At 63.1% G+C, this 27,643-nt stretch overlaps 1 protein-coding gene across 2 annotated transcripts; it reads right to left on the bottom strand.

The window, feature by feature from the left end:
- Positions 1-278: 278 nt before the first annotated feature.
- On the bottom strand, positions 279-27,448 carry TPPP (tubulin polymerization promoting protein). 2 transcript variants are annotated; one of them, XM_045039514.1, is made up of 4 exons: positions 27,337-27,448; positions 15,270-15,590; positions 4,812-4,965; positions 279-4,642 (listed from the first exon to the last, which is right to left on the bottom strand). In XM_045039514.1, the coding sequence occupies exons 2-4, from the start codon at positions 15,584-15,586 to the stop codon at positions 4,448-4,450; spliced, it is 666 nt and encodes a 221-aa protein (XP_044895449.1). In that variant the 5' UTR covers positions 15,587-15,590; positions 27,337-27,448; the 3' UTR covers positions 279-4,447. The 2 variants fall into 2 exon arrangements, with proteins under 2 accessions (XP_044895449.1, XP_044895446.1); XM_045039511.1 differs by lacking the exon at positions 27,337-27,448 and adding an exon at positions 26,439-26,849.
- Between the last annotated feature and the right edge of the window lie 195 nt (positions 27,449-27,643).

Raw genomic sequence — 27,643 nt, 5'->3', positions numbered from 1 at the left:
AAGGACATCATTGCTATGTCTGGGCCCCCACCCGGGGCTGCACCAGGGCGAGATTGGAACGAGCCTGGGACTACGAGGCAGGTGGCCTGGGGTCAGGCCAGGAGTCACCCCGTCTAAATGAGGAAGCAAAAGTCTCCTCCCTGCGGGGAGGTGACGTGAGACCCTGTGAGCTGTGGCTCCCGTCCCTCCCACAGCCCCTCCCACAGCCCGTCCGTGTTAGAGGTCAGTGCCTGTGTGTGACTGCTGGTGTAGGTGGTGCACCTTGAGGACAACAGATCCACATTTCAACACCTTTATTTATCACTTTACCAATTTGACACACAATGTTAACAGCGAACACAGGAGGAGCAGTATGCAGACAGACACGAGCCGTTTCGCTACAGGTTTGCAGGTCAGGCCTTGCAGGTCAGCTCTGACCGGGGACACCGTGCCTCACGCTCTGGGAGGGAGAGGAGGGCCACCCCGATCCCATACATAACCCTGGTTGAGTGCGGCTTTGAGACGCCAGCAGACGTGCCTTTCTGAGTCAGAACACCCAAGACGTCGACTCTACTCTTCACCATCACACTGATAAAGTGATACACTCAGGACTCCCTAATGGTAACAAAACAGTGTAAAAATATATTGCATATATATATAAATTTATTTCCCTTTCCTGAAAAAAACTTAGTACAAACTAGTAGTATACGATCCCTTTCAAGTTTCTTTTAAGTTGTGCGGGTTTCCTTTGTGTTTGGCTTGGTTTGGGTTTTCAAGAGTCTAGAGGGAGAGAAAAAAACCTCTCGAAGCTCAGGGTGGCCACTGCCCAGCCCACCTGGGGCCATGCCCTCCACATGCCCAGGGACAGAGGCCATACCCCGAACCACCAGGTTCCACAGTGTTCAGTAGTCAATCAGTGGAGGGGAGCTGTTCGGGGTCAGTGTTTTAAGGACATTCTAGCCTATTGGTAACTTCACAGTACGGCTGAATTGTCAACCTGGCCTGCACGGAACAGGTGACGACGGGGCGTCCCATGTGGCGTGGGCTGCGGGATGGGGGAGCAGCCAGCTTGTGTATGGAGAGAGCTGGGCTGGGTCCCCGGGGCAGGGCCAGCACGTGCTTTTCCCGTAAAGGGCCAGATGGTGAAAATTTTAGGTGTCCCCTCCTACCACCACCACGCGACGTAGCGCAAAAGCAGCCGCACGTCCTGCCCGACTGAGCACACGGGCACAGCTGGGTGCCAGAAAACTATTCACAGAGGCAGTCTGGGGTGGGGGCATGAGCCCGCTGCCGCAGGCCCTGTCCACCGAGCAGCCAGGGGGACGCCCACGGCCTGTCCTGAGCGCCGAGCGCGGGGACGCGGACGCAGAGCCACACCAACAGGAAGTGGTGCCCTCGAGCCGCCTGGCGCACCGTTCCCCAGCTTCTCGCATCGGCTGTGATTTTCATCTGCCGCAAACATAGGACTGGGGACACTAGAGGTGTGAAAATACTCCAGTATAAATATATATCTTCTGCGATAACATCCTAAACTTACATGATTTGAACTTCATTTTGGTAAAGCTGACTGTTACCGCCGCCTAGTTGCCTATCCTATCACGTTAAATAGAAATAAATAAGTGTTCTGGTGTGATCAGTGTTAAGCACCCTCCTCCAGTTCTCCTGACACTCAGATGCTGCCAGCCCTGCCCTCCCTGGCAGAACGCGCCCTGTCTCCTCGTGCTGTGCGGTCTCTCGCTCACACATAGACGCTGGATTTCTGGGTAACGCGGTTAGTAGAAGCTAATTGGCATTGCATATAACATGCAGCAAAGACACACACCCTGCCTGTGTGTTCTCCGTGTTCAGGCCCCGATGGAGGAGCATGCGTGTGCGTGCGTGTGCGGGGGCCACACACATGCGGCGACACGTTTAGCAGATGATTTTAAGCTGATGGAATGGAGAGCGCTGAAGTCTCGTGATGGAGTCTTTGCTACCTCCCCCTCCTTCCTGACTGAGGGAACGTCCAGGCTTTGGGGACGGGCGCCGTCCGAAGAGGCTTTGGGGTTGGGCAGGGGAGGCAGGGGAGACTGTAGCCCCTGTGTGGCCAACCGGACCTCCCTGCTGTGGGACGGGGTGGACCGCCAAGGGGTCCCATTCACAAACCCCACGGGAAGGTGCTGTGAGAACAGTCAGGAGCGCACTGGGAAACGCCGGTCACAAGTGAGCAGCTCAGCTCCACCAGCCCGCGACACTGGTGCCTTCCGCTAAGAAGAGGGCTGCTGTGGGGAGGGCGTGACAGCAGGGGTCCCCGTGGGCAGGCAGATGTGTGGTTTCTCTTGCTTAGACCCCAGTCTCCCAGGGTGGTCCTGGGGAGGCTGTTTTGCCTGGAGACTCCGCTCTGGCACAGAAGATGGCCTCCTGGGGGTGAGGGGGGCTGAGAAGGGCCGGTGGAAGGGGGGCTGTGCATTCCCGGTACAGGCTGTGGCACGGGGACCCTCGTCCCTCTGCTCACTGGGACATGCACACTGTGGGAGCCAAGGTCCTGCTGGACTCCAGTGTCCACGCTGTGTCATGGCTGTGCTAGTGGGGACCCAGGTGTTTAATGGCAGGAGGCGGAGCCCCACCGCCTCAGACGGTGCTCCCCAACATGTTGCCCAAGAGGATCTGGGAGGAGGTCTTGTTTGTGACCTGCTCGCTGTTGAGAAACATTTGTCGTGTTCAGAGTACCTTCCAGCGTTTCCCACGTCCTCCCCTTGCCTCCAGATCCTCACCGCGGTCCAGCCGGGGGTCCTGTGTCCTGCTTGCTTGTCCCTCCTCCAGCACTCAGTCCTCGGTTTCCCCCCCTTCCCCCACCGTGGGGTGGAGAGGCCTGGCCGGGCAGCTCAGGATCGCCAAGGTAGAAACTAGAGACCGCAGTGAGCACAGGTGCCTCAAGGCCTGCAGCCATCTCTGATTTTACGCCCTGGGAAGTCTCAGAACCTCGGGAGGAAGCTGCTGGTGAGGCCCCACCGTAGGGGCGAGGGGGAGGACCACATCCCTTCAGAGGGGCCATGCTGGATGGGAGCTCGAGCCCCGAGCCCCACCGCACAGACGAGGGACCATCCCCGGCTCTAGCGATGACCAGCATGCCCTTTGGGCACAGGGAGGCGGGTGCGGGTGCCACCCCGGTGCCGGTCTATTTCAACCGCCTGTGCTGTGCGCCGGGGAGTGCCCCCAACCAGCCAGCTGCCACGGACACAGAACAGTGGCCGGGGTGGACAGGCTCCAAGAAGCATTTCCCTGAGGCTCCCGTGGGCTTTTCCTAGGACCAGCGCCAGGACCACACGGCCCCACCACTCACTCGCCAGGCTTGGTGGCACTTCTGCAAGGGGACATGTCCCCATGAAGCCGCTGTGACAAGAGTCCCCTGTCCAGCCTCACGGAGAAACCAAATGCCAACAAATGCTGCTGGCCTCGGGGCCCTTTGTGGGCCTGCCTCTGTCGTGTGGTTTTCTGCATTTGCAGGGGTTGGGAGAGGTTAGGGAAGACTCATGCAGAGACTGAACCACGAAGCTGAACAGCAAACAGGGAGCAGCCACGGGGACCCACAGCCCGGAGGCCCTGAGTGCAGAGTGGGGCCCCGGACAGAAGACAGCATCATGCCAGCAAAGCGACTGCACAGGAAGCCTCGGCCAGCAGGGTCTCCTGGCCTAGAGACACAAACGGCAGGAGAGAAAGGGGCAGAAACGGTATTCTGTCTTCGCTGACCCATTCTGGGAACAAATACGTTTCCAGTTTCTTCTTAGGAAAACACAATAATGTGAACGGTCTTGTCCTTGGCTTCCGTTTTGACAACTTCAGACCGTGTTCCTCTGGTCCACTGAGGAGCCCCTTCCACTGGCTCACCTTCCTCCGGCTCCACGACGTGCGTGCGTGTGTGTGTGTGTGTGTGCGAGCATGTGCGTATCGCAGGCACACACATGTGGGTATGTGTGAGTGTTTGTGCACATGCAAGCACCTGTCCCACCTCCCCACACCTTCATGATGTCCTGTTAGCAGCTCACTTCTGTCTTCTTGGTGCCGCTGGTTAGTGCGTTAGCTTGTGCTGCCCTCGAGGTTCCAGGGAGGGGTTTGCAGTTCAGCAGGTGGCCACCTTCTGACAGGGTCTGTCCCACTCACCCCTTGTGGCTCACCGGCCCCTTTAAAATGGCCTTTTCGCCTGTAAGTCAGGTAGCTAGTGTGGTCTGGTCCCAGGAGACGCTCTGAAAAAGGCCATTTGTTGTCGGCCAGCACTGGACGAGGCAGGTGTGTTAGAAACGGTCAGTGATTTCGGGGCCCCACTTGGGGGTCAGAGAGAAGCATGCCAGGCCCCAGGCAGGGGGAGGCCTGACTGCCACCCCCGCGGCCCCCCGGGGCCCCGGTCTTGAGTTCTGCCCCAGGGAGCAAGGGAATGTAATGAAGTGTGAGGTGGCGCGGGCCCCCGCGGGAAGGGCTGCTCCTGGGCTGGCTACTTGCCACCCTGCACCTTCTGGTCATAGGTGCCCGCGTGCTTATAGCCCGGTACGTAGCCCGACTCATCCACCAGGTCCACACGGCCCGCCTTGCCCTTGCCCTTGCCTGACGGGTCGAAGCGTTCCTTGTGGGAGCCCGTGAACTTGGTCGTGTCCGTGAGCCGGGACACAGTGGGCGACGAGATGGCCTTCTGTAGAGGGAGAGAATGGGGCGCGCCCGTGTGAGCGCAAGGGGCCAGGTGAGCGCGTGAGGCCGTCGGCAGCTGGGTCAGCACACCCCCAGGGAGTAACACGTCCGCTGTCCCACCCCAGACCCCATGGGCTGCTGCCCTCCAGGGAGTCCCTGCTAGCCATGCTCACCGTCACCCCTGAGATGATGGGGGCCTTGCCCTCGATGAGCCTGTGCACCTCGCGGACGGCCTCCTCGCTGCTCTTGTCTTTGAATCTCTTCTTGGAGAGCTCTTCAAGCGCCTCCTTGAACTGCTCGAATGTGATGGTCCGGCAGGATTTCCCTCTGAGGGAGGAGAGCGCTCAGGGCCCGGGCCAGGGCCACTCCCCTCCGTAACTCACAGCCCCACCAAGTAGTGCCCCCAGAACCTGCTGACATCCAGGGACCAGGTGATGTCAGGGGACCCCTTCCCAGGGACCTGGTGGCATCAGGAGACCCCTGCCCGGGGACCAGGTGACATTGGGGAAACCCTGGCCCTGCCCAGGGACCCGATGACATCGGGAGACTATCTCCCAGGGACCTGGTGACATCGGGGGACCCTTGCCCCTGTCTGGGCACCCAGTGACATCGGGGTAACCCTGCCCCCACCCAGGGACCGGTGACATCAGGGGATCCCCACCCAGGAACCTGGTGGGGGCCCAGTGGCCTTGGGGAACCCCCACCTCTCTCCCACAGCAGAAATCAAGTCTAACGTTAAAATACAGAATATGCCCCTCCCCCACCCTGGTGTGCACTGTTTATGCCCAACAGTCGGTCGCCATGGGCAACGGCAGCAAATATAAATTGTCTTGGAAAAAAGCTTAAAGGAACCACATCCTTTATGAACAACTGGACATTAAAACAAAGCTGTTGTCTGGGTCTAAAATGGGGCGTGTGTGGCGTCCACTCAGAGCAGGAGGGAAAAAAGTCAAGACGCTCATCCCATCTGAACCACACAGAGGCCGAATCCTGCCTGGGGCCACCGTGGCCCGACGTCCCTGTCATCACACGGGGACGGGGTCGGGCGGCCGCCTCGCCGATACGCCCAGCAAGGTGGTCCCAGGGCCCATCCCTCCTCCCAGGACCCCCACTGCCCCCACCTGAAAGCCGCCTGCCGAAGGGGCACAAGGGGGCTAGGGGCAGATGCAGCCCTATTCATTCCTTGCCGCAGGCCACTCACAAAATTTCAGGAAGATTCTAAACTGTGCACGTTTTATAATTTTTACTAAAAAACCATTTTTCCCACTTTGGATCTCTCCTGCTAATCCATGGAGTTGTCAGGGTTTTAGAACAAGAGGTCCTGTGGGGGCGGCTCCTTGCCATGCAGGGACACCCTGTGGGTGCAGAGGCCTGAGTGGGACGGCCCTGCAGATGTCCACGAGCAGACGGCCCAGAACAGCCACAATAACCACGAAGGCACAGGGACAGACCCACGCGAGGGTTTCCACGGAAGAGCAAAGAAAGGCAGCTCAGAGAGAAAGGGCCGTCTCTAAACAGCTGGGGCTGGTACAGCGGGGAGCCAGCCCTGCACTGTGCCTCGAAGTGCCTACAGAGACTCACTCAAAACGGGCCATCGTCCTAAGTTCAGCACAAAGCCTAGAACTATAAACTTCTGGAAGAATACCTAAGAGAAAAACTTTGTGACCTTGGGTGAAGCAAAGATTTCTTAGAAACAACACCAAAAAAGTCCATAAAAGAAACAAGGAATTGGAATGCACCGAAATTTAAAACCCCACGCCCTTGAAAAGATGCTGTTCCGAGGAATACGAAACGAGCCACAGATGGGGAGAAAACACGTGCAAACAGATACCTGAAAGAGAAAGTTTTTCAAACTTAACAGGGAGGATCCCACATAGAAAACGGGGCAAATACCCGAACCGGACACTGTCCAGGAAGACCCCTGGGTGGCCAGGGCAGAGCACACAAAGCGCCACCCCACATGGCGAGTCCTACCGGGCCGGACGGCCAGCGTGGCTGAAGCCGGTGAAATGGCCGCACCGGGAGGATGTGGTCAGCCGGGCACTCCGACGTGGCGTCCACCCGGGGAGGCGGTTGGGCAGTTACGGCTCTGAGCCCCCACGTCTGGGCTCGACACAGGACAGACGCACCACAGTCCCACGGGAACCACGTAGTCAGGTGTCCTTCAGCAGTGAACAGCTGGACACCACACGCAGGGACTCAGAGGCACTTGACGTGCCCGTCGGAAGACACGGGACACAGTCCGCAGTCGGGGAGCGGGGCTGGGAAGCCCGAGCCCCCACGGGGCCTGCACTCAGAACACAAACGCCCCTTCTGTCCTCAGGTGCTGGTCCCGACCACGACCGCACAGCAGGGGCTGGTGGCCTGGTGGGTGCAGGGATTCCTCAGACCCAGTGGTGGGCAGTGGGCTCTGCCCCCGCAGCAGTTGGTCTCGACCCCCCACCCCCCAGCCTCTGGGGAAACCTTCCTGGGCAGCGAGGTTCTCACAGCAGCCGCCCCGCACGGAGATCCCTGCCCTGCTGCCAGGCCAAGGCCCTGTTTGTTTGTCCTGGGCCGTCAAAGGCACTCCTGTCTCCTATTCACGCCCTGCCCGGGTGGCATGTGGATGCCAGGCCTGACGGCCAGCCCCGGGACTGGCCGCCGGAGCACGCAGCCCTCTCTGGGCACCGCGGCACCAGGCGCCACCAGTGTGAGTCACTTGAGCTGGGGGTGGGGGGGAAGGCTGACGGGGGCTCCCATCAGAGGGCCACATTCAGAGCTGGTGGACACGGGCCTAAGGCCGACTCTCCTGCTCCACCTGGCCGGGCCGGGTGTCCCCAAGTGTCCCCACCGTAACTGCCCAGCAGGGAGTTCTCCCCAGGGGACCCGGCACCCTGCTGCAGAGAGCCATGCGCAGCAAGTTCTAGAATGACAATGCCCGTCTCTTCCCCAGAGACACTGATCACATTACACTGCTCTCTGGACACAGAGTGAGCCTGTTCTCCAGAGTCCACAGAACTGGAGGGTGTCCCCACCCTGAAACCCCCTCTCCCGGCTCCAGGCCGGGCTGGCCGGTGCCCTGCCTGCAGGCCCGCCCAGCAGGAATGGGGTCACTGATCACACACAAGGCCCCATGAGCTGGGGTTTCACTTTGCTTCCCAAGCCCTGTGTCCCCCAGGCCTCCAGACCCAACTCAGGGTGGGCAGGGGGCTGAACCCTGCCAGTGCCAAAGGTCACCCGGGGACACTGGGGCTGGCGGGGGCCAGGGCAGCCCTCCAGAGACAGGCGTATGTCCCTCCAGGGCTAACAGCAGGAAGGCTCCCGGGCTTCGGGCCAAAACGTGCCGGCACCTCCATGATTCAGGACCGATGGCACTCCCAGGGACACCTCTCCAAGAGGTGGGAGGCAGCATGCTGGGTCATTATGGAGAACTTGCCGCTCGGGTGGGAGGAAGCTACTGGCCCCCCGTGCACCCCCCCCCCCCCCGCAGCAAAGCCAGGGCCCTGGGAGACCTGTCCAGAGGGCAGCCTGGCTGGCCAGGGTGACAGCGCAGGCAGGAAGTGGGGTGTCGAGGGGCCACTTAAGGCTCTGATGAGGCTCAGTGAGAAGGAGGGCCCTGTGGGGAATTCCTTTGGGCTGGCAGGAGTGGGGGGCTCCTGGGGGAGCTGCCATTGTGGCTGTGACGTAGCGGTGCCCTCACGTCATGCCTGACCTGGGGCAGCTCCCAGGCCAGACCAGTGGCTCCAACTGCACACTGTGCCCAAGGAGGACCGCCGGTGGGGCGCCTGGGGGGCTCTGTCGGTCAAGTGTCTGACTTCAGCTCAGGTCATGGTCTCAACGGTACACGAGTCCGAGCCCGGGTTTCAGGCTCTGTGCTGACAGCTCGGAGCCTGCTACCGACCCTCTGTCCTCTCTCTCTGCCCCTCCCCTGCGTTCGCTTGCTCTCGCTCTCTCTTAAAAAAAATAAACAACAAAAAAAGGAGGACCAGTTGCAGCCAGACCTTCCTGGCAGACAGCGGCCGCCCTGCTCCTGCCCAGGGCTCCCCAGTGCTGCTGACCAACCCGCCTATCAGGGCCCGGGCACAACCATGATGCTGTGGGTCTGTAGGGGCCGCGGGGAGGCCCCGATCTGCCTGAAGGGGCAGTTGTGGCCCCGACTCTTCCCCGCCAAGTAGGTAAAAGCCACCCTAGCGTGCTTGCTTCATGCAGGAGCCTGGGGCTGGGCTTGCCCTGTGAGGGGCAGGGGCGGGGTCCCTGGGGGCTCCAGCCACCACCCCCCGCCCACAACCTGCGCCCCTAATTGCCATCGTGGCTATGGCAGGGGATGGGCTATGAAACAGACCCACTGAGGTCACTGAAACCATTTCTGAGCATTTGGGGAAGGTCACCTTAAAAGGACAAAAGGTGTGCTGAGACCCAGCATCCACATCAACCCAGCGAGGGGCCAAGGGCCAGCAACTCCCCGATTCCAGACGCACCAGGCTGCCCACCGCGGAGGCCCTGCATGGCCTCGGGCCAGGAGAGGGCCCCCACAGAGAAGGCCTCAGCCACGTGGCCATCCTGACCCCGCCGCTGACCCCGAATGCCCACGCTCGCTTGCCCCCCGCCTGGACAGTGTGGGCCCTGGGCAGACCCGGCACAGGGGAGCCCCCGTCCCTGGTGTCTCTGGGATGTGCCCGCACGCATGGGGCCCTGCCAACCTCACCCGGACCTCCCGTGGACGCCCCCGCCCCACAATCGTGGTGGAACGGCGGCGGGCAGCATCTGGACTGTGTTCTGTGGGGAAGGCTCAGCTCTGTTATTCCCGCTTCCTGCCTCGGACAAGTCCCACCACGTCCGGGCCGTGGCCATGTCCCGGCTGGGGCCACGGGGTGTGTGGCAAGAATGGAGCCGGTCAGTGGCCGACGGGCCCCAGGGAGCCCCGCCAAGGTGCTTCTTCCTAACCTGAGACCCAGACGCCGGCATCATGTTGCAGGAAACACGGCCCCTCACTCTGAACACACAGCAACCCCAAAATAGGCGCGCGCATGGGCCAGGAGGCCGCCCTCTGCCCCCCTCAGGCCGGGCCCTCCACCTGCACCCCACGCGAGCACACGGGCAGAACTGAGGGGACGCTGTCGTCCGGGCTCCCCACGCGGGGCTGTCAGGGTGCTATTCGTGCTGGGCACACAGAGTCTGGATTAATTAGTATTTCAGACCCACCGAGGTCTGCCCCTCGGGGCAGAGAGGGTGCCAGAAGGCTTTGTCTTGGTAACAATAGCGTTCAATCGAGACCTGGAGTGGAGCTGCGAGAAATTTGTTTAAAATTTAACACATAGTAACATCAAAACAAACAAGCGCTGCCGTGGCAACAGGACCTAAACAAAGCCTGCAGATACCCGGGCTGGCGCCACCGCCCGCAGAGCCATGGCAACCGCCTGCAAACAGAGCGGGATCTCCTCCACCAGTCAGCGGCTGTGGCTCCGCATCCGTGGCTCCCACGAGGCGAGGACGCTTCTGCCACGGCTGCCACTTGGAACAAGTGTGACCCCAGACCCCATCGATCAGGACGTGCACGTCCCGCCCAAGACCACCCTCGTCACAAGGCCAAATAAAAGCAGATCCAGACGGTCTCCTCGGGACCTCCCAGCGTCCTCTAACCCTGCAGCCTTCCCTTGGGACCCCACGACCCCGCCCGGGACACCATCCACCTCCCCTTCCGGGACAAGGCACGATGCCCCTGCCACACCCTTCCAAGGTGACCAGCAAGCCTACCCGGGCACGGGCCCTGCCCGCACCTGCCCCCTTGTAGGGGCCCCAGTGGCCATCACAGGCCCGTGTGACTGCGTTGTGACCACAACCCCTTGCTGGGCTGGGGCCCCCCACTGCCCACCCATCAGACGACTACCCCCCCCCCCCCGCCGATGCGAGCCGGGGCAGAGACGCCAGGGGTCCCAAGGAGCCCTGGGCTCTGCAATGTGGAGCCCTCTGTGCCCAGGGGCCGGGGGCCGAGCCTTGGCCCCAAGCTTCTGAGCGGCTGACGCCCTGCCTCCTGGGACGGGGACTGCAACCAGATGGGGTTCCCTTGCGGGTGCTCACACCAGGGCCCGCGTCCCACTCCCTGGGTGGCGGGCTGCCCACGCCTCCTGCACGCAGGAGGGCACCCATCCTCGGAGTGAGCCACCTCCCCACCCCCGGGGGTGTGGAGAGCCTGAGTTCTACCTGTGAGCACACATGCCTGCGTATGTGCACACATGTGTCCTGGGAGCCGTGTGCGTGTATGTGCTTCTGTGCACACGAGTGTGGGCTGTGAGTGCGTGTGTGCATACATGTGCAAATGCCTGTGCGCAGTAGCGTGGAGGCAACTTTCTGTGACAGGAATGAAAGGTGACGGAAGGAAGGGCTGCCATCACCCGTCCCGACAGTTCGACGTCTGGGCCGGCGCCGAGGGTGTGGGACCCCTGGCGTGTTACCGGCTGTGCCTTCCTCACCCTGTTGAAAGCCTCCCCGAGGGACACGGCTCTGAGGTTCCTCTGCTCCCGGGCCTGCCCATGTCTCCTGGATGCGTGTGGTTTCCCAAGGTCAGTGCTGAAGGCCTGAAGACACGCCCAGGGGAGAAATGGGGGCCATGCTGGGCCTCATCGGGGTTCCTGCCCCCCAGCTCAGGACACGTGGGCCCCCTGGGGCTCCTGCTGCCCCCACCCCAGCAGTGTGAGCACACGGTAAACACGGCTGCCCTCCTGTCCCTCCCGCTTGGGGTGCCGGAGCACGGCTGCACCGCTGAACCGCTGAACGAGTGCTAGAGACACCTTCAGAGGCAGCCGCGGGCTCCCGTCTGGCCCTGGGGGTCGGCCAACAGCGGCACCACATGCCCGAGACCGGCTGGCCATGGCAACCGTCCACGGGAACCACACCACAGATCTGGCTCGTGTTTCTTAGCAAGGAGAGCAGGCCAGCAGCCCCCCCCACCCCCCCCCCACCCCCTCGGCAGAGGACACAGCACCTCGGGCTGGAACCCGGTCCCTGGTGATGATAGCATCTCCAGAGTCAGGTATCAGTCCCCTTGGTCACAACCCCGGGGCCACAGGGACGGCAAACGTGCAGACCCCCAGGTGGGGACACAGAGGGCTGGTCCCTGCCAGCTGCCAGACTGCCATCCTGGGCAGTGGGTAGAGGCAGGCTCCGTGTGGCTCCCTGGTCCCCAAAGGTCCTGAAGCCCCCAACCCGGAGACACGGGGGAAAGAACCAAGACGCGGCCCCTCCCCGGCCCCCTCCCCGGTGGACGCCAAGTAGGAACACTTTAGCACCTTCTGGGCCGAGGTGGCCCGCCCCTGCCCCTCTTGGGAATGTCCTTGACCCTGAGGCCACACTTCCCAGAGGCTCCCAGAGTCTGGCCCCTGCTCTGTGGGGGTGACCCTGGGGATCAGGCAGACCCAGCTGAGGAGCGCACAGCTTTTCATCTCCAGGGGGCAGCTTGTAGCCGAGGAGGGACTAGAAGATGCCCCAAGGACACAGCAAGAGAGGTCAGGAACCCGCGCCCCAGGTGCGTGGGGGTTCAGGTGGGCTGGGCCTCTGTGAGGAGGTGGGACGGCACAAGTCAGGGTCCAGCAGGTCTGTGAGCAGGGAGGCGATGGGCAGGGGTCAGCCCCGAGGCTCAGGCCGAGGTCAGTGTGACAAAGTGACCAGAAGACCCAGCACACCCCAGAGGGGAGGTCCCACGCAGCCGAACCCCACATGGACACTGAAGTCCAAGACGCGTGGAGGAGGATGGGACCAGAGCGCCCAGCCAGGCACAGAGAGGGTGGGCAGACAGGGTGGGGGCAGAGGGGGGCACAGATCAGAGCAACGGAGGTGAGCGGGGGCAGAGGTGGGGGGCTCATTTGTCCACACCGGCTCCTCCACCGGGCTATCTCCTCAGCCTCCACAGGTAGGAGGTGCGGGGCCGGGGGGGGGGGGTGGGCACAGGCGACAGAATGGACGTTTGGGCCCAGACGATGCCGTGTGGACACCCAGTCAGAGGAGCGGTCCATCTGCTGGACAGCGGTCCAGGTTCGGGGACCAGGGCCCTCAGGCACCAGGGCTCTACAGACCAGGGAGCCGATGAGGGACCCAGGAGGTCTGGAGTGCGCACCTGCCCTCCGCCCGGGGCCCTGCCCAACAGACACTGTGCAGGTCAGCGGGCGGAGGGGCGGGGACACCGGGCCTCTGGGGGTTCTGGTCCACACTGTCGGCAGAACATCTCCGGGGCTCCCAGGGCGTCACCTGGCCCTGGGGATGGAATGTCTACCTGGGACCCCAAACCAACCACAGAGCACCTCCCGCCCTGCACCCCACCTTCCCCTCCTCCTCCCCCTGCACCCCGCCTTCCCCTCCTCCTCCCCCTGCACCACGCCTTTCCCACCTCCTCCTCCTCCCCCTGCACCCCGTCATCCCCTCCTCCTACTCCCCCTGCACCCCGCCATCCCCTCCTCCTCCTCCCCATGCACCCCGCCTTCCCCTCCTCCTCCCTCTGCAACCCGCCTTCCCCTCCTCCTCCTCCCCCTGCACCCCGCCATCCCCTCCTCCTCCTCCCCCTGCACCCTGCCTTCCCCTCCTCCTCCTCCCCCTGCACCCCGCCATCCCCCTCCTCCTCCCCCCTGCACCCCGCCATCCCCTCCTCCTCCTCCCCCTGCACCCCGCCTTCCCCTACACCTCCTCCCCCTGCACCCTGCCTACTCCTTCTCCTCCCCCTGCACCCCACTTTCACCTTCTCCTCCTCCCCCTGCACCACGCCTTCCCCTCCTCCTCCTCCCCCTGCACCCCGCCTTCCCCTCCTCCTCCTCCCCCGGCACCCCGCCTTCCCCTCCTCCTCCTCCCCCTGCACCCCGCCTTCCCCTCCTGCTCCTCCCCCGGCACCCCGCCTTCCCCTCCTCCTCCTCCCCCTGCACCCCGCCATCCCCTCCTCCTCCTCCCCATGCACCCCGCCTTCCCCTCCTCCTCCCTCTGCACCCCGCCTTCCCCTCCTCCTCCTCCCCCTGCACCCCGCCATCCCCTCCTCCTCCTCCCCCTGCACCCTGCCTTCCCCTCCTCCTCCTCCCCCTGCACCCCGCCATCCCCTCCTCCTCCTCCCCTTGCACCCCGCCATCCCCTCCTCCTCCTCCCCCTGCACCCCGCCTTCCCCTACACCTCCTCCCCCTGCACCCTGCCTACTCCTTCTCCTCCCCCTGCACCCCACTTTCACCTTCTCCTCCTCCCCCTGCACCACGCCTTCCCCTCCTCCTCCTCCCCCTGCACCCCGCCTTCCCCTCCTCCTCCTCCCCCGGCACCCCGCCTTCCCCTCCTCCTCCTCCCCCTGCACCCCGCCTTCCCCTCCTGCTCCACCCCCTGCACCCCGCCTTTCCCTCCTCCTCCTCCCCCTGCACCCTGCCTTCCCCTCCTCCTCCTCCCCCTGCACCCTGCCTACTCCTTCTCCTCTCCCTGCACCCCACTTTCACCTTCTCCTCCTCCCCCTGCACCACGCCTTTCCCTCCTCCTCCTCCCCCTGCACCCCGCCTTCCCCTCCTCCTCCTCCCCCTGCACCCCGCCTCCCCCTCCTCCTCCTCCCCCTGCACCCCGCCTTCCCCTCCTCCCCCTGCACCCCACCTTCCCCTCCTCCTCCTCCCCCTGCACCCCACCTTTACCTCCTCCTCCCCCTGCACCCCAGCCCTGTCCCTTCCCCTCTGACCCTGGGCCTTGGGAGTGGAGTGCTCACTAGAATCCCTTTCCCTCAGCTGTGGTCTCCTTGGGGCCTCTGCCCGGACCCTGAATTCTGACTGGTTCCTCCTCTGGCACCAAGTCCCCTCCACCTGGTGAGTGATCTGGGTCCTAAGGGTTGGTTTTCTCGTGGGGCAGCTCTACCCTCCTGCAGCCTCCCAGCTCTGGAGGAGAAGGCTGCCCCCTTGGTTGGTGGTCACTGTGAGGACAGGCACCAGTGTTTGCCCAGGAAAGCGGGCAGACCTCCCTGGATAGACACACCGTGTCTGGTGACACGGAGTCACAGCCGCTGGGGACACACAGGGAGGAAACCATCCACCGCTGAATGTACAGGGAGGGCACAGGGCCGTCCCAGGAAACGTGCCCAGGTCACGGGGACGTGCAGCTAAGGCATCACAGTAACTGAGATGGACACGTGTCAGAAATAAGCTATTTTCCCACAAGTGTGACCTACACCGAGATCGCTAGACGCCAGGCAGCCTTGGGCGCGCTGTGACATTTCTCGGGTGGGTCCTCAGGTTTGGAGGGCGGGAGGCGGGGGAGGGTGTCCTCAGGCCGCAGAAGCGCCCAGAGGGACGGGGAAGGCACGTAACCACGCCGGACGCTCTCTCCGGCATCCAGGAGGAAGGACACGCGCACGCGTGCGGGAAGCACACAGGCTCACTGCTCACGGCCACCGAGTCCGCGGCGATGACGCTGCATCAGAGTTCGGGTGCGAACACCTCCCCAGGCTCGAGGGTGCGAGGCACCTGTGACGCCCGAGGGGCAGGCTTCTCAGCTCTGCCGCCAGCTCCAGGGACCCCCGCCAGCCCCGGCCAAATCCTGGGCATCGTATCCGGAGAAGGGACGGGTCAGGGGCACTGGCACATCCCACCCCCTCACTGCCAGCTGAACACAACGCCCACCGGGAGTCCTGAGTGCGAGGCCTGGGGGGCACTTACTTGATTTTGCTGAAGACGATGTCCACGTCAGTGACGGTCACATTCTTCCCATCGATGACCTGGCAATCCTTGCACAGCTTCGACCAGTTCTTGCCGTGCATCTCCCGCCCGGTGGCCCTGGTGTCCCCGTGCACGGCAAAGCGCCGGAAAGCCTCCTCCAGGGCGCTGAGCTCTGGGGCCGCAGCGGCCGCCCCTTCGCCGGCACCTTCTGTCTCCAGTGACAGCCTCTTGGCCGCTCTGTCCTTTGCGGAGTCCCCTGGGGACTTGGGGGGTGTCTTGTTGGCGGCCTTGGCGGCCTTGGCCTTGCTGTCAGCCATGTTGCTGGAAGAGGAAGGGGAGGAAGGGGTCACCACGCTTCTACAGAGCCATGCGTAGGGCAGGAGGCTGGCCGCCCGTGTCACAGCGGGCACCCAGGATGGGGCAGGTCCCTCGGGCATCAAGCTACTGCCAGGCACTCTGCCCCTCCCAGCGCCGGCCCCCGCCAGGCGCCCGGTGGTTGGATGAGGGCTGTCCCCAAACAGAGTCCACGGGGAAGCGCCCGATCCGGCCTCCTGTGGGCTCGGCGCCCCTCCTGTCACTCCCCTACTGGCCACTGTGTCACTGTCTCCTCCCTGGGCCACATCTGCTTGACTCTCCAGAATGATATCCTCCCAAGGGACCTGCCAGTGATGGGGAGGGAGACCCAGAACCGTGGGCTGCGGACCTAGTGCGGGCACATGGCGGGAGCGGGAGTGTGGCGGACGTGGCCCCAGGGTGGGGACCACATGTGGGGCCCCTCATCAGGAGCCCAGCGGAGGCTGCCCTGCCCTATCCACGGGTCTCGCCTTCGTGGGGCACCTGATCCCCAAGGCCGGTGGGTCCCTGTGGGGCCCCCTCCCTGTGTCACGGCCAGTGGCCCAGACAGGAGCCTGAGGTGTCCAAGCCCCACCGAGGTGTGTGACCGAGCCCCCAGAAGTCGCTTCCCAGGGGAGCAGTGGGTGGCCGTCCGGGCCCCAGGGGGCTGGGCAAGAGCAGAGTGGCCCCAGGGCACACGCAGAGTCCTGAGCGGCAAGCATGTGGTGAGTCCTCAGTTCAGTGAGCGTCCCCTCCCAGTCCGGGCTGGGGGCCCTGGCTGGCCCAGAGGAAGCCAGGACGGGCACCTGAGGCCGGGGTCCCCCATGCCCACCCGGTCAGCAAAGCCGGTGCAGGTCTGGACCGACGGCTCTCGAGGCCACCCGTGCCCTCTCCTCCAGGCGGCGCCCTGTGGATGCACAGGGAGCAGACCCTCTAGGCTCCCGCAGGCCCACCCAGGGACGGGAACCCGGCGCCTGCCTTGGCAGTGCCCGCCCTCAGAGGGACCCACAGCAGAGGCCGGGTGACACCCAGTTACTTCCGGTGTTATCGCTGACCCCATTTCTCTGTCTGAAAAAGGAGCTTCTTAGGGCGGAGGGAGGAGGAGTCACAGGCGTTCTGCGTGTCCTTTCCTATCCTTTGATAAGTCCATGTGCTGTATGACGAGATAATGACACGATTAGTTTGTAAAAGCCCCAGAGCTCCAGCAGAGGCTTCCTGGAATACGGAGCTGTCGAGAGAGGCCTGTCTGTGCCGACGATGGCAGCCCGGACCTGCGGGCACGGGTCTCCTGGTCACCCGAGGAGAGCCCTTACCTTGCAGGGCACAAATCAGCACACAGTGGGGGTGGAGGCCCCTCACGTGTGACCAGGTACGACCAGGGATGCCCAGGGATCGCTCTGGCTGGCCAGAGACCCGGCGGTCCGAATGCCCTGCCCACTCCCTCCATGTGAGGACTTCCCCCAGCTCAGGACCGCCCCAAGAGTTCCCTACACGCCCACGACCCCCCACTCTCTGTGAAACCCTTGAGTCTCTCTCCTTGCCCTCACCTGCTTTCCTGAAAAAAACCCAGACTGTTTGGGGATGTGTAAGAATCAGGGTGGGGAGGGGGCGAAGTGAGGAGGGGGAGGAAGTGAGCGCAGGGGGGTGAGGAGGAAGTGAGGAGGGGGAGGAAGTGAGTGCAGGGGGGTGGGGAGGAAGTGAGGAGGGGGAGGAAGTGAGTGCAGGGGGGTGGGGAGGAAGTGAGCAGGGGGAGGAAGCAAGCGCGGGGGGGTGGGGAGGAAGTGAGGAGGGGGAGGAAGTGAGTGCAGGGGGGTGAGGAGGAAGTGAGGAGGGGGAGGAAGTGAGTGCAGGGGGGTGAGGAGGAAGTGAGGAGGGGAGGAAGTGAGTGCAGGGGGGTGGGGAGGAAGTGAGCAGGGGGAGGAAGCAAGCGCAGGGGGGTGGGGAGGAAGTGAGTGCAGGGGGGTGGGGAGGAAGTGAGCAGGGGGAGGAAGCAAGCGCAGGGGGGTGGGGAGGAAGTGAGCACAGGGGGGTGGGGAGGAAGTGAGGAGGGGGAGGAAGTGAGTGCAGGGGGGTGGGGAGGAAGTGAGGAGGGCGAGGAAGCACCCAGGTCTCACGTGAGCCATCCCCCTGGGCCAGAAGGGTCAGGAGCAGGGAGCTGATAAACACCCACACTGGGTGTGGGGAGACTGTGTTACTGGATTTGCATTTTCAAAGAAGGGCCTCGAGAGGCCCTGCCAAGGTGAAATAGGGACCAGAGGGGGGGAGGGGCCAGAGGGCAGCCCCTGCCAGCAGGCCCCACACAGACCCGGATGGGCCTGAGCCCCAGTGTGTGCCAGACAGGGATCATCCCGCCACCGGGAAAGGCTGTCTCTCAGACGCCCTGTGGTCTCCTCGGCCCCCACCCCCCGGGAGCCATCGAGGCCCCAGAGAGGCACCAGGCCAAGGCCCCTATTTCCAAAATGAGTCGGGCCCCAATTCAGAAGGACTCTGCCTGGCAACCTCCTTAAGCCTCGACTGCCTAAAGCGAAACTTACAGAAAAGGTGACACGGGACAGACCCCGACAGACCACTGTCAGCTGCCACACAGACATCAGCACACAGAATTCCTGGCCAGGAATTCCCTGTTAGTGATGTTCCTGCAACAGAAGCAGGTGTGTCTGCGAGCAGGAGCAGGTGTCTGTGAGCAGGCTCTGTGGAAGAGCTGCACTTACACTTGAATCAGAGACCAGGGATGGCGTGCAGAGTGGGGTAAGGTGGGGGCCGGCAGGACGCCTGTGTCTGGGAATCTGGACAGGCCGCAGGGAAGCCAGAGCTCACCCAGACCCCTGTCCCCCAGTCCTCCACATGCTGCTGGCTTCTGTCACTCTTCCTGGGGGCTGCATGAGCCCCTCCTCTGGCCCCATCTCCCCGGGAACCTCTGGCCTGGAGGTGAGCAGCCTCCCAGAGACCCTGTCTGAGAAACGCCAGCCCCTCCTCCCGCCCACCTGCCCCTGGGCCCCCGCTCTGAGAGGGGGGAGAGCCCACCAGTGTGACCCCAAGACCCAGCACACTCCCAGGCTCTGTCCTGACTCCTGGAACTCCACGTTGGTGTCCTTGAAGGAGCCAGGTCCTGCCCACCTGGCACCCCGGTGTCCTGAGCTGGCCTCCCCGTGCTGCCGGGGTGCGGTGTGAGTCCAGGCCCCCAAAACAGGGGGAACCGGTGTCCTCCTCGGGGACACCCTGCAGCCACAAACCCAGAAGAGGCGGATATTCTTTGCAAAATAACAGGGCTGGAGTGTCCCGAAGCCTTGGAACCTAGAGCGTTCCCTGGAGAATTCCCTATTTGCGTGCAGGGGCAGGGACACAGGCCTGCGGGCCTGTGTGGGGGCTGCTCGCCCCGCCAAGCCCCTTGGCTCCCAGAAGCACCCGCCCACGAAAGGCAGGATCTTGTTCAGGGTTCTTGCCATAACCTCTTCCGCTAAAGGCACAGCGCCAGCCCCTCTGGGTGCAGTGGAGTCTGCAGGGGACACACTGTGTTGCAAGTGGAATTGAGAACCCGGCTCTGGGCCCCTGAGGGACACCACAGGCCCTGTAGGGGGATAGGGCTCCTGGGGGCGGGCGCATCACAGGGAAGCTTCTGGAAGCCACTCTGGCTCTCCCTGAGCCCCTGCTCAGTGTCCCTGCTGTTCACTCCCACGTCTCCCGGATCTTGACACCTGGGCCCAGGCCAACGAAAGCTCTAGGTGCTGACGCCCCGGGGATGGTCGCTGGGCCCACCGACGGGACGCCGGGGCCCAGGGTCCAGACCGAGACCCCATTTCTGTGCCAGAACCCTCGAGGGACCTGGCCACACAAGCATAAAGCGGGATCCTGCTCAGACCTCATGGGCGGCCAGGAGCGCAGCTGGGGATGGGGGCTGAGCCAAGGAAACCACGAGGAGGCCGTGGGAGGCACCTTACCGGATGCCACCAGACTCTCAGCGACGACGCGGAGACGGCGAACAAAAGGCGCAGACAGAAGAGAACGACAACGAGAGACACGCCCCTTGCCCCTCTGAGGCTTCCAGGCAGACCCTGTGGGATGCGGGGGGCAGAGGCACCGAGGCCCCCGGGCTGGCCCTTTCCAGAACACTTCACGCGGCTTGCCTCCCTGCTCTCCACCTTCTACCAGGGCCCAGAGCCCACCTGGAGGCTCAGGCCCCGGCATCAGGGTCTAGAGGTGCATCGCCCTGGCTGCTGCCCCTGGGGGAACAAAGGCACTCGTCCCCGCTGAGGGCCGCTCCAGGCGGTGAGAGCCTCCCGGGGCCACTCGTCCCCGCTGAGGGCCGCTCCAAGCGGTGAGAGCCTTCCGGGCGGACAAAGCAGGCTTTCTGAGCTGCGCATTCCCGAGAAACACTGGGGCAGCCAGGAATCCCACCCTCCACAGGACACAGCCCCAGTGAGAGAGCTGGCGTGACCTGGGCTGTGTGAGCAGGATACGGCTCGGGTCCCAGATCCCGTAGCCTGAGGCCACTGGCCCCGACAGGTCCCCTGGGGCCAGGCTGTCCAGGCCCTGAGGCCAGGCCATCGTGTGTTCCCAGTCAGAAGACCAAACTGAGTTCTCTCCAATGGAAAAACACGAGCAGAGCACCAAGCTCGTGTCTTGTCTGTGTCCCCGAACATCCCGGGGCCATGGACCTGTCCTGCACTGTCCCGCAGCAAGGTTGCCTTGGGAGCCCCAGCTCTGACCTGGGGAGCTGCTGCCCAGCTGGTGGGTCAGGCTTAGGGGCAGCCAGCACAGGGGGGCCAGGCTGGACGGGGCTTGGGGGCCGGGAGGGACGGGGCTGGGGGGCCGGGAGGGACGGGGCTGGGAGGCCGGGAGGGACGGGGCTGGGGGCTGGGCAGCCAGCACAGGGGGGCCAGGACAGGCTGTGTGCCCTCCAAAAGGTGACCTTGTGGGGCAGAAGCCTCTCCAGTAAGGGAGACTGAGGAAGGCAGGGCATCTTCAAACCCCACCTACCCCTTGAGGACCTCTGGGTGGCTCTCCCCAGCCCCTTAACAGCGGGACATTCTCCTGTCACCACGAAGCCAGGGATTTCGGAGGGACCCGCTTCCCTCAGAGAGTTTCATAGAGAATCCGAAGCCACAGCTCACCAGGAGTGTGAAGCGGACCATGTCTGCATGTGGATCTCAGAAAATGAAGGCCGTGGGGGCCAAGGGGCAGCCCCAAAGGGCACCACGGCACACCCCCAATCCCGAAAGAGGGCCTCAGAACCAAGGAGAGCAGAGTGGCGTGGGAGGGTGGCCCCCGGGCACCAGCAGGGACAGAGAAGGGGGCTCGGCCCACCTGGGCCCTCTGGGGTCTCCGAGACGGCTGCCCGGGCCCACACTAGCCCGTGGCTCACCATCTGGGACACGGGTTCTCTAAGACCTGTCCTAAGATGCTCTGCCCACAAGTCCCAGCCAGGACACGGGAAGCACTGAAGCCCTGAGTGTGCGTGTGCCGCGTTTCCCACCCTTTACACTCCGGTCTTGGTGGGCTGAGCCGGAGGGAGACTTGAGGCTCCCGGACAGATGTCCCCGGGCAGGTGGCGCCCTACGGGTTGGATGAGGACACAGGTGGAAACTTCCAGCCGCTCAGTCACCCAGCGCCTGGCCCCACAAGTGCCCGGCCAGGGGTCTCTGTCAGCGCCTGCAGGCAGCCTGAGGGCAAGTGGAGGGGGCTGAGAGGCGGCCCGAGAAACGAACGGCCACATCCTAACTCCCAGAACTGTGAATGTGACCTTGTTTGGAGAAAGGGTCTTTGCGGGCGTCATCAAGCTGAAGATACCAAGGCGAGGTCTGATTTGCCTGGCGGCCCTGAACGCAATGACAAGTGCTCTTGGAAGCAGACACACAGACATGGGGGAGGCCACGTGATGACAGAGCCACAGCCCTGGAACCCCGGGAGCTGGAAGAGGCAGGAAGGACCCTCCCCAAGACCCTCCGGAGGGAGCAAGATCCCCCGGCCCCCCGGCCCCAAGCCTCTGGCCCCAGCACTGAGAGAGGATAAACTTCTGTGTGTTAAATCACCGTTTTGTGGCTTTTGTCACAGCCACCTCGGAGCACTCAGGGGACCAGAGAGACCAGAGGAGGAGCGTCCCCCACAGATAACAGTGCGTGGAGGAGAGAAGCCGGGGGCCGTGGCCCAGAGGGCCCAGAGGATCAGGCGGGGCCGGGTTCCAAAGGCCCCTGGAGGACAGGCTCCCAGTACAGGACAGCCATATGACACCTGCCTGCTGGGATCCCTGCTCTGGCCTCAAGTTGCAGGCACTGGGCACAGGAAGAGGCGGCTCACACAGCCTGTTGCTTTAGGAAAGGCTTAAAGCCCATGCTGGGGCAGTGGCCAGTGGGGGGGGGGGGGGGGGGGGCGGGTCCTACACAGCCCTGCTGCAGGGGCGAGGCGGCCAGGTCCCGGCCTCGGTGGGAGCCAGAGTCACTCCACACCGCAGGCAGACCTGAGGAGCTGCCCATGGATACAAAAACTGTCCTTCACAATCCTAAACAAAACATTAACCAACGGAATCCCGTCAGAGATAAAAAGGATCAACATTTTGCAGTCAAGTTGGGGCGGGGCCGGGAATGTGGCTAAATGTGAGGGTCACACTAAAGCCACCGTCATAAACGCAGGGAGAGCATCTGACGGAAGTCAGCATCTATGCATCATGCGAATTCTTAGTAAATCGAAAAAAGAGGAAAACTCTTTAATCTGAGAAAAAGGGCCACCTGCAAAAAAACTGAAAAAAGCCGCCACACTTGAAATACTGAAAGCGTTTGTTTTTAAGTTGGGGCAAGTACTGTATTCCCCATGTCAGTACAGAAAGACAAGAAAAGGAAATGAAGATATAAAAATTGTTAAGGAAAAAAACTCATCATCTGCAGCTTCTAGGGTTGTGCACACACCAAACCCAAAGGGATCCCAGGACGATTATTAGAACCAGTAAGTGAGTCTAGTGGTGTTTCTGGATACGTGGTCAACACACAAAAGGCCATTTCATTTCTGCGTAACAGCAAAGACGCACAGTAAAAAGCATTTAGAAACGCAACATTTAAAATATGAAGAAATACAAGTTCCTCGGAACACCGCTCACAGAGGACGCACAGACAGTCAACGCAGAAAACTCGGCCACTGAAGGAAACGAAAAGCCTAAATGATGACGTTATGAACATGGGTTGGAATCTACGTACAGAAAGATGTCAACCGTCCTTAAATTCGACCACAGGCTTAACTTAATCTGGATAAAAACTCCGACAGCTTTTGTGTCTAGTGTCTAGACGCACTGAGCTGACATGTGTGGGAGAAGGGCTGTGAATACACAGCGATCTTAAAGACAAGATTTGCTCCGTGGGCATGGAGACTCGAGAGAAAGGTCTGGAAGCAAAGGCAGCACCAATGGGACAGAACCACCAACGGGAGGGACGCCAGAGCCCAAACACATGCGCACACATGTGTGACAAGGTGGCCCTGCAGAAAAAAGGGAGGAGCATATTTTCAGTAAATGGCAGATGCAGGGGAGACGGGGCGTCGACACCACCCTTCAGGCGCTCCGAGGACTGACGCAGGAGAGGCAAAATCCTCACGAAGGTGAGGGCTGAGGGTATCTGACGTCCTGGGGATAGAGAAAGATCCACTGCACAAGCCTCAAAAATCGCTGCCCTTAAAGGAAACCATTCTAGGATGGCAGCAGGCTGAAACCAAGAACTTCTGTTCATCAACAAATATCACCGATGGAGAGAAAAGGGAAGCCACGGGGTAGGAGAAGATACAAATACGGGCTTGTCTCCAGAAGCCGTAAAGGACCCTACAGCTCGATGAGAAAAAGGCAGCAAGTCCAGAGAAGCAGGCAGGGGCCCCTGCCGGGCTGGAAGGCCCAGTGGGGCAGGGCCTGCAGGGTGTCAGGAGAACGGAGCCTCAGACCCCGAGGACGCGGGGGACAGCTGACCAAGCGGCAGGAATCAGAACCGGGGCGCAGCGGGCGGCGCGGCCGAGGGGGGGCCGTCCACCCACAGACGTGCGACCTGCTGCCACGGAAAGGGTGCAGCGAGTCCCGAGGGAGCAGGCCGGGGGCCGTCGAAGGCCGAGGGGCACAGGGCCAGGGGCCCCAGGGGCTGCCACAACTGGTCCTCCGAAGCACCGAGAAGAGGGGCCACCCTAGAGCGTCTCCCATCCACCAGCTCCCGCCCCTCAAGCCAGGGGCACTTCCCCAGCTGGCTGGACCGTGGGACACAGCCACGCGACAAAGAACCAGGCTCCCCTGTTCCCTCGAGGGACAGGCAAACGTTCTGGAGAGACCCCACACAGAGACAGGGGAGCCTCGTGCCAGTCACTCAACCCAGACTCAACTAAGCAGGGCGGCCTCGGGTGGTCCTGTCTGGCCAGCAGACCCCTAGCCGAGGTCCGGGGATGGGGACCACTGTCCGTGCCAAGCCCTGCTGGCTGGCAGAGTCATGAGCAAAAGCAAACGGGGTCACTGTCTTAAAGCCCTGGTTTGGGGACAGTCTGTCCTACGGCATTAAATGACTGGAGCGGGGTCGAGGGTCAGTGAGCGCACGAAGCGCGGACACCTGGATGGAGAAGGAGGGTGTGGGCGGGCTTTCTACTGACCGCTTGTGACGCAGGGCCGCAGGCACACTCGAGGAGCACCTGACTTAACCTGACTTAACGTCGGTTCTGGGCCCAGACCCACACCTGCACCGCACGCCCCACCCCCCCGCTCACCTGGCGCCCCCCCCCCCCCCCCCCGCCCCGTGCAGGTGAGACAGCGGGGCATGTGGGGACCGCACGAGGTCACCCGGGGGCGCCGGCTGCTGGGTGTTGTCCCCACCGCGGTGGGGCTTCCCAGGTAAAGGCCACCTGGCAGGTGCTCAGCAGACATGCAATCACACAGGTGTGACAGGGAGAGGTCTGGGGAAACGTGGCTCAGGGCAGGAGGTCACACGGAGCCCACGCGGGGGCACTGCACTGATGCCAAGAGAACCAGAGACGCAGGCACCCCGGGGACATGCCGGAGACCCGCAGGGACACGTGGGGACACACGGGGACACACGCTGGGGACACATGGGTGCGCCCCACCACAGAGGCAGCAGGAGGAGTGGAAAAGGCTCCAGGTGGTTTTAACATCTAGGCTTCAGCAAAGGTAAGAACCCATCATTCCTCACCACAAACCTGACTAAAAACAAGAAAAAGTCGGTGTGGACGTGCTCCTCCCAGGACGGGCTGGCAGGTCCGGCTGCTGAGAGGAGCGAGGGCTGGGGGCGAGGGCGGGGAAGGCAGAAAACTGTCACTGCCTTACTCTCCGTGCAAGACTTTGGACTCTTCACCAAAGAAGGTCCTGTGTTTGGACGCTAAATTACACCTCCCGGCTGACGGCCGTCCTGCGCTATTGCACAGTTCCAGGGAACAAGGAGCCTGGGAACAGACCGACACCCCACATCAGATGAGAGCTGGGGAGGAGGGAGGGGCAGCCCCCCCACAGGCCGCTCCTGGGGCTCCCACAGGGCCGCACCCTCACCCGAGGCCCCAGCAGGGCCAACCCCGCACCCCGCGCTCTCCGCTGCCGCAAAGGGTCCCCCCGAAGACGCGCTGCACTGCCGAGGGCAGACACCAGGGCTCCGTCCCCACCCAGAAAGGCCGGAGACCACGTCTGAGCCCCAGGTGCAGGTGCGCTCCATCCCCCCACCCCCTTGAGGCAAGGCTGCTGCTTACACACAGGGGAGTGTCTGCCAGGTCCAGGGTCTGTGGGCTCAGGGGCACATCGCCCCGCCCCCACCGCCCTCCAGCCGGAGCCACTCTGAGCCCACAGAGGACCTGACACTTCAAGGTGCAGCAGGGCCCTTGCCTCGTGGTCCCAAGATCCCCAGACGCGCTCCTCCTGCCTCACCAGCAACATCACCAGCTATAAATAGGCCTGGCTTCCAGGCAGCGCAGCCTCTCCCAGAGGAAGCTTTTCATTCTCAGTCTCTCCTGCCGGGAGCACTCTGCGGCCCTGAGGACCGTCTGGCTGCTAAAAGCCTTCTCTGCATCCTCAAGCAGTGATGAGTGATTTAATTTACTTTAAATTCTCCCGTGATTTACACGTTTTCCACCATGAGTATTTATAACCTCGTATACGGTTTTACCAGTTATTTACTGAGACTTCAAAGGATTCGGGAAGAGGAGCCAAACAGCACCAGGGAGATAAGAATACAGCCAAGAGAGCTTCCCATGATCTCCATCACTTCATCCTTCCGGACTCACGGAGAGCGATTTTCTAATGTAGCACTTAAGTTATGGTACCTTTCTGACTCACGGAACCCTCTGGAAATCAGGAAAGCGGCAGACCCTTCCCCCAGGAGAATGCACATACCCTCCTACCGCAGGCAACTTGCAGACAAATTCACCAGCACCCCTCCCCCCAGAACCCTCGAGGAGCCCTGTGATTTGGACCATGTGACGGGAACAGTGGCTGGTACCAGAGACGGGGTCACAGAATCCAGCTTAATTAAGGCCTCGGTCAAGCGGCTGTCTCGCTGCCCCACCCCCATTTCCTGCCTGTTCCAAGCTCTCTCCCCATCACTCCAAGCCCCTGTGGTCCCAGGGCACTCGGGATCCAGGTTGGCCTTTACCAATCACCATCTAGGGGTGCGGGGCTGCCCTGGATTGTGCAGAGCTCCCCCCGCCCCCCCACCTCCATTGGGTCCTCCCTGAGAGGCTGGCCATGGGGAGTCAGGACAGGCCTGCAGAGTGGGACATGGGAGCTGGGCCCTTTATCCAGCGTCCCCGAGACCCTGCCGGTATCCAAAAAATGCCAGGTAAAGTAACCACTAAATACGCAGATAGATGGCCACACTGTCAGCTTACCCTAAACGGTGTCTCATCTTCAGAGACACCAAACGCCTGTCGAAATAGTCATGAGCAGAGTGGCAGGAATGGATTTTCTCCCCAGCTCATTTCAAGGCTGCATTTGCGTAACTGAAACTGCAGAATAAAGGGTTTCTCTGGTCCTGCTGCACAGGTGGGGCACTGCTCCCCAGAGGTGTGTGAGCAAACCTGCTGGCAGCCGATCTCTTCATCCTGACTGCCGGGTTCTGTGCTCACAGGCGATAAGAGAACGTGACACCCTCCGGGGAGGCTGCTGGAGTCGCACACTGTGCGGCTGACACTGTCACCTGGCGTGATAATGGTGACGCAAATGCGGCCGGAGAGGGGCCTGGGACCCCGAGTGGGCGGCGCGGTCTCTGCCAAGGGACCACGCTCACTCTGGGCCCTCTGCGTGGCCCCGGGTCTCCCGGAATTGGAGCTGCAGGGCACTGGCTTCATTTCACACCCTCTACGCCCTAATCCCCTTCGGTCTTGCCACCCCAGGTCTGGGCGTCCGCGTAGCGGGACGTGGGGAGGCGGCGGCGGGGAAAGGGGCTGCCGGGAGGGGGGGGGGCGGCTTCGTCGCGTGAAGCGCTGCCGCCCAGACAGGCCCAGCGCCTCATCCGGGGCCCACGCACCAACCACCTGTCCCTTGCAGCGGGGTCGCCCCCGCCCGCGCCCCTCGAGCCCCCGGACCCACGCCCCCGACGCAGCCCCCGGGGGCCTCAGCGCGCAGCACCGACCGCCAGGCAGCCCAGGGCCGGGGATGGGGGCGCACGGACGCAGGGGGCCGCAGCCAGGAGGAGGCGCGGCGGGCGCAGGTGGCAGGCGCGGCGGGCCCGGGCGGGGTGGGTGGTCCTGCGTCCAGCGCCCCGGACCGAGCTCTGCGGACGCTTACCTCGGAGATGCGGCCACTGCAGCGGGCGCCTCCGCGACTCGGCCGCGCGCGACCGGGTGTCCGGCGAGCGCCCGCGCCCCCGCCGCCCCGGGCCCGCCAGCCCCGCCCCGCGCGCCCCGACGGCCCGCCCCCGGTCCGCCCCGCCCCGCGCGCTCATTGGCCCGCCCCGCCCCGCGCGCTCATTGGCCCGCCCCCGGTCCACCCCGCCCCGCGCGCTCATTGGCCCGCCCCCGGCCCTGCCACACCCCCGGCCCCTCCCGGCCCGGGGAGCGCGCGGGGCGCACGGAGGCCGGCGGCGGCGCGGCTC

Source organism: Felis catus, chromosome A1 (assembly GCF_018350175.1).
Source record: "Felis catus isolate Fca126 chromosome A1, F.catus_Fca126_mat1.0, whole genome shotgun sequence".
NCBI lineage: Eukaryota > Metazoa > Chordata > Mammalia > Carnivora > Felidae > Felis > Felis catus.
The sequence above is the reverse complement of the archived record's forward strand: the minus strand, read 5'-3'. Positions and strand labels throughout refer to the sequence as shown.

Bases quoted from the DNA above. Each gene is read 5' to 3' on its own strand.
- TPPP (XM_045039511.1), bottom strand. The intron at 4,966-15,269 runs GTAAGTGCCCCC...CTCCTCCCTCAG, and splicing joins ATCGTCTTCAGCAAAATCAA to AGGGAAATCCTGCCGGACCA. The intron at 4,643-4,811 runs GTGAGCATGGCT...CTCCCTCTACAG, and splicing joins CCATCATCTCAGGGGTGACG to AAGGCCATCTCGTCGCCCAC.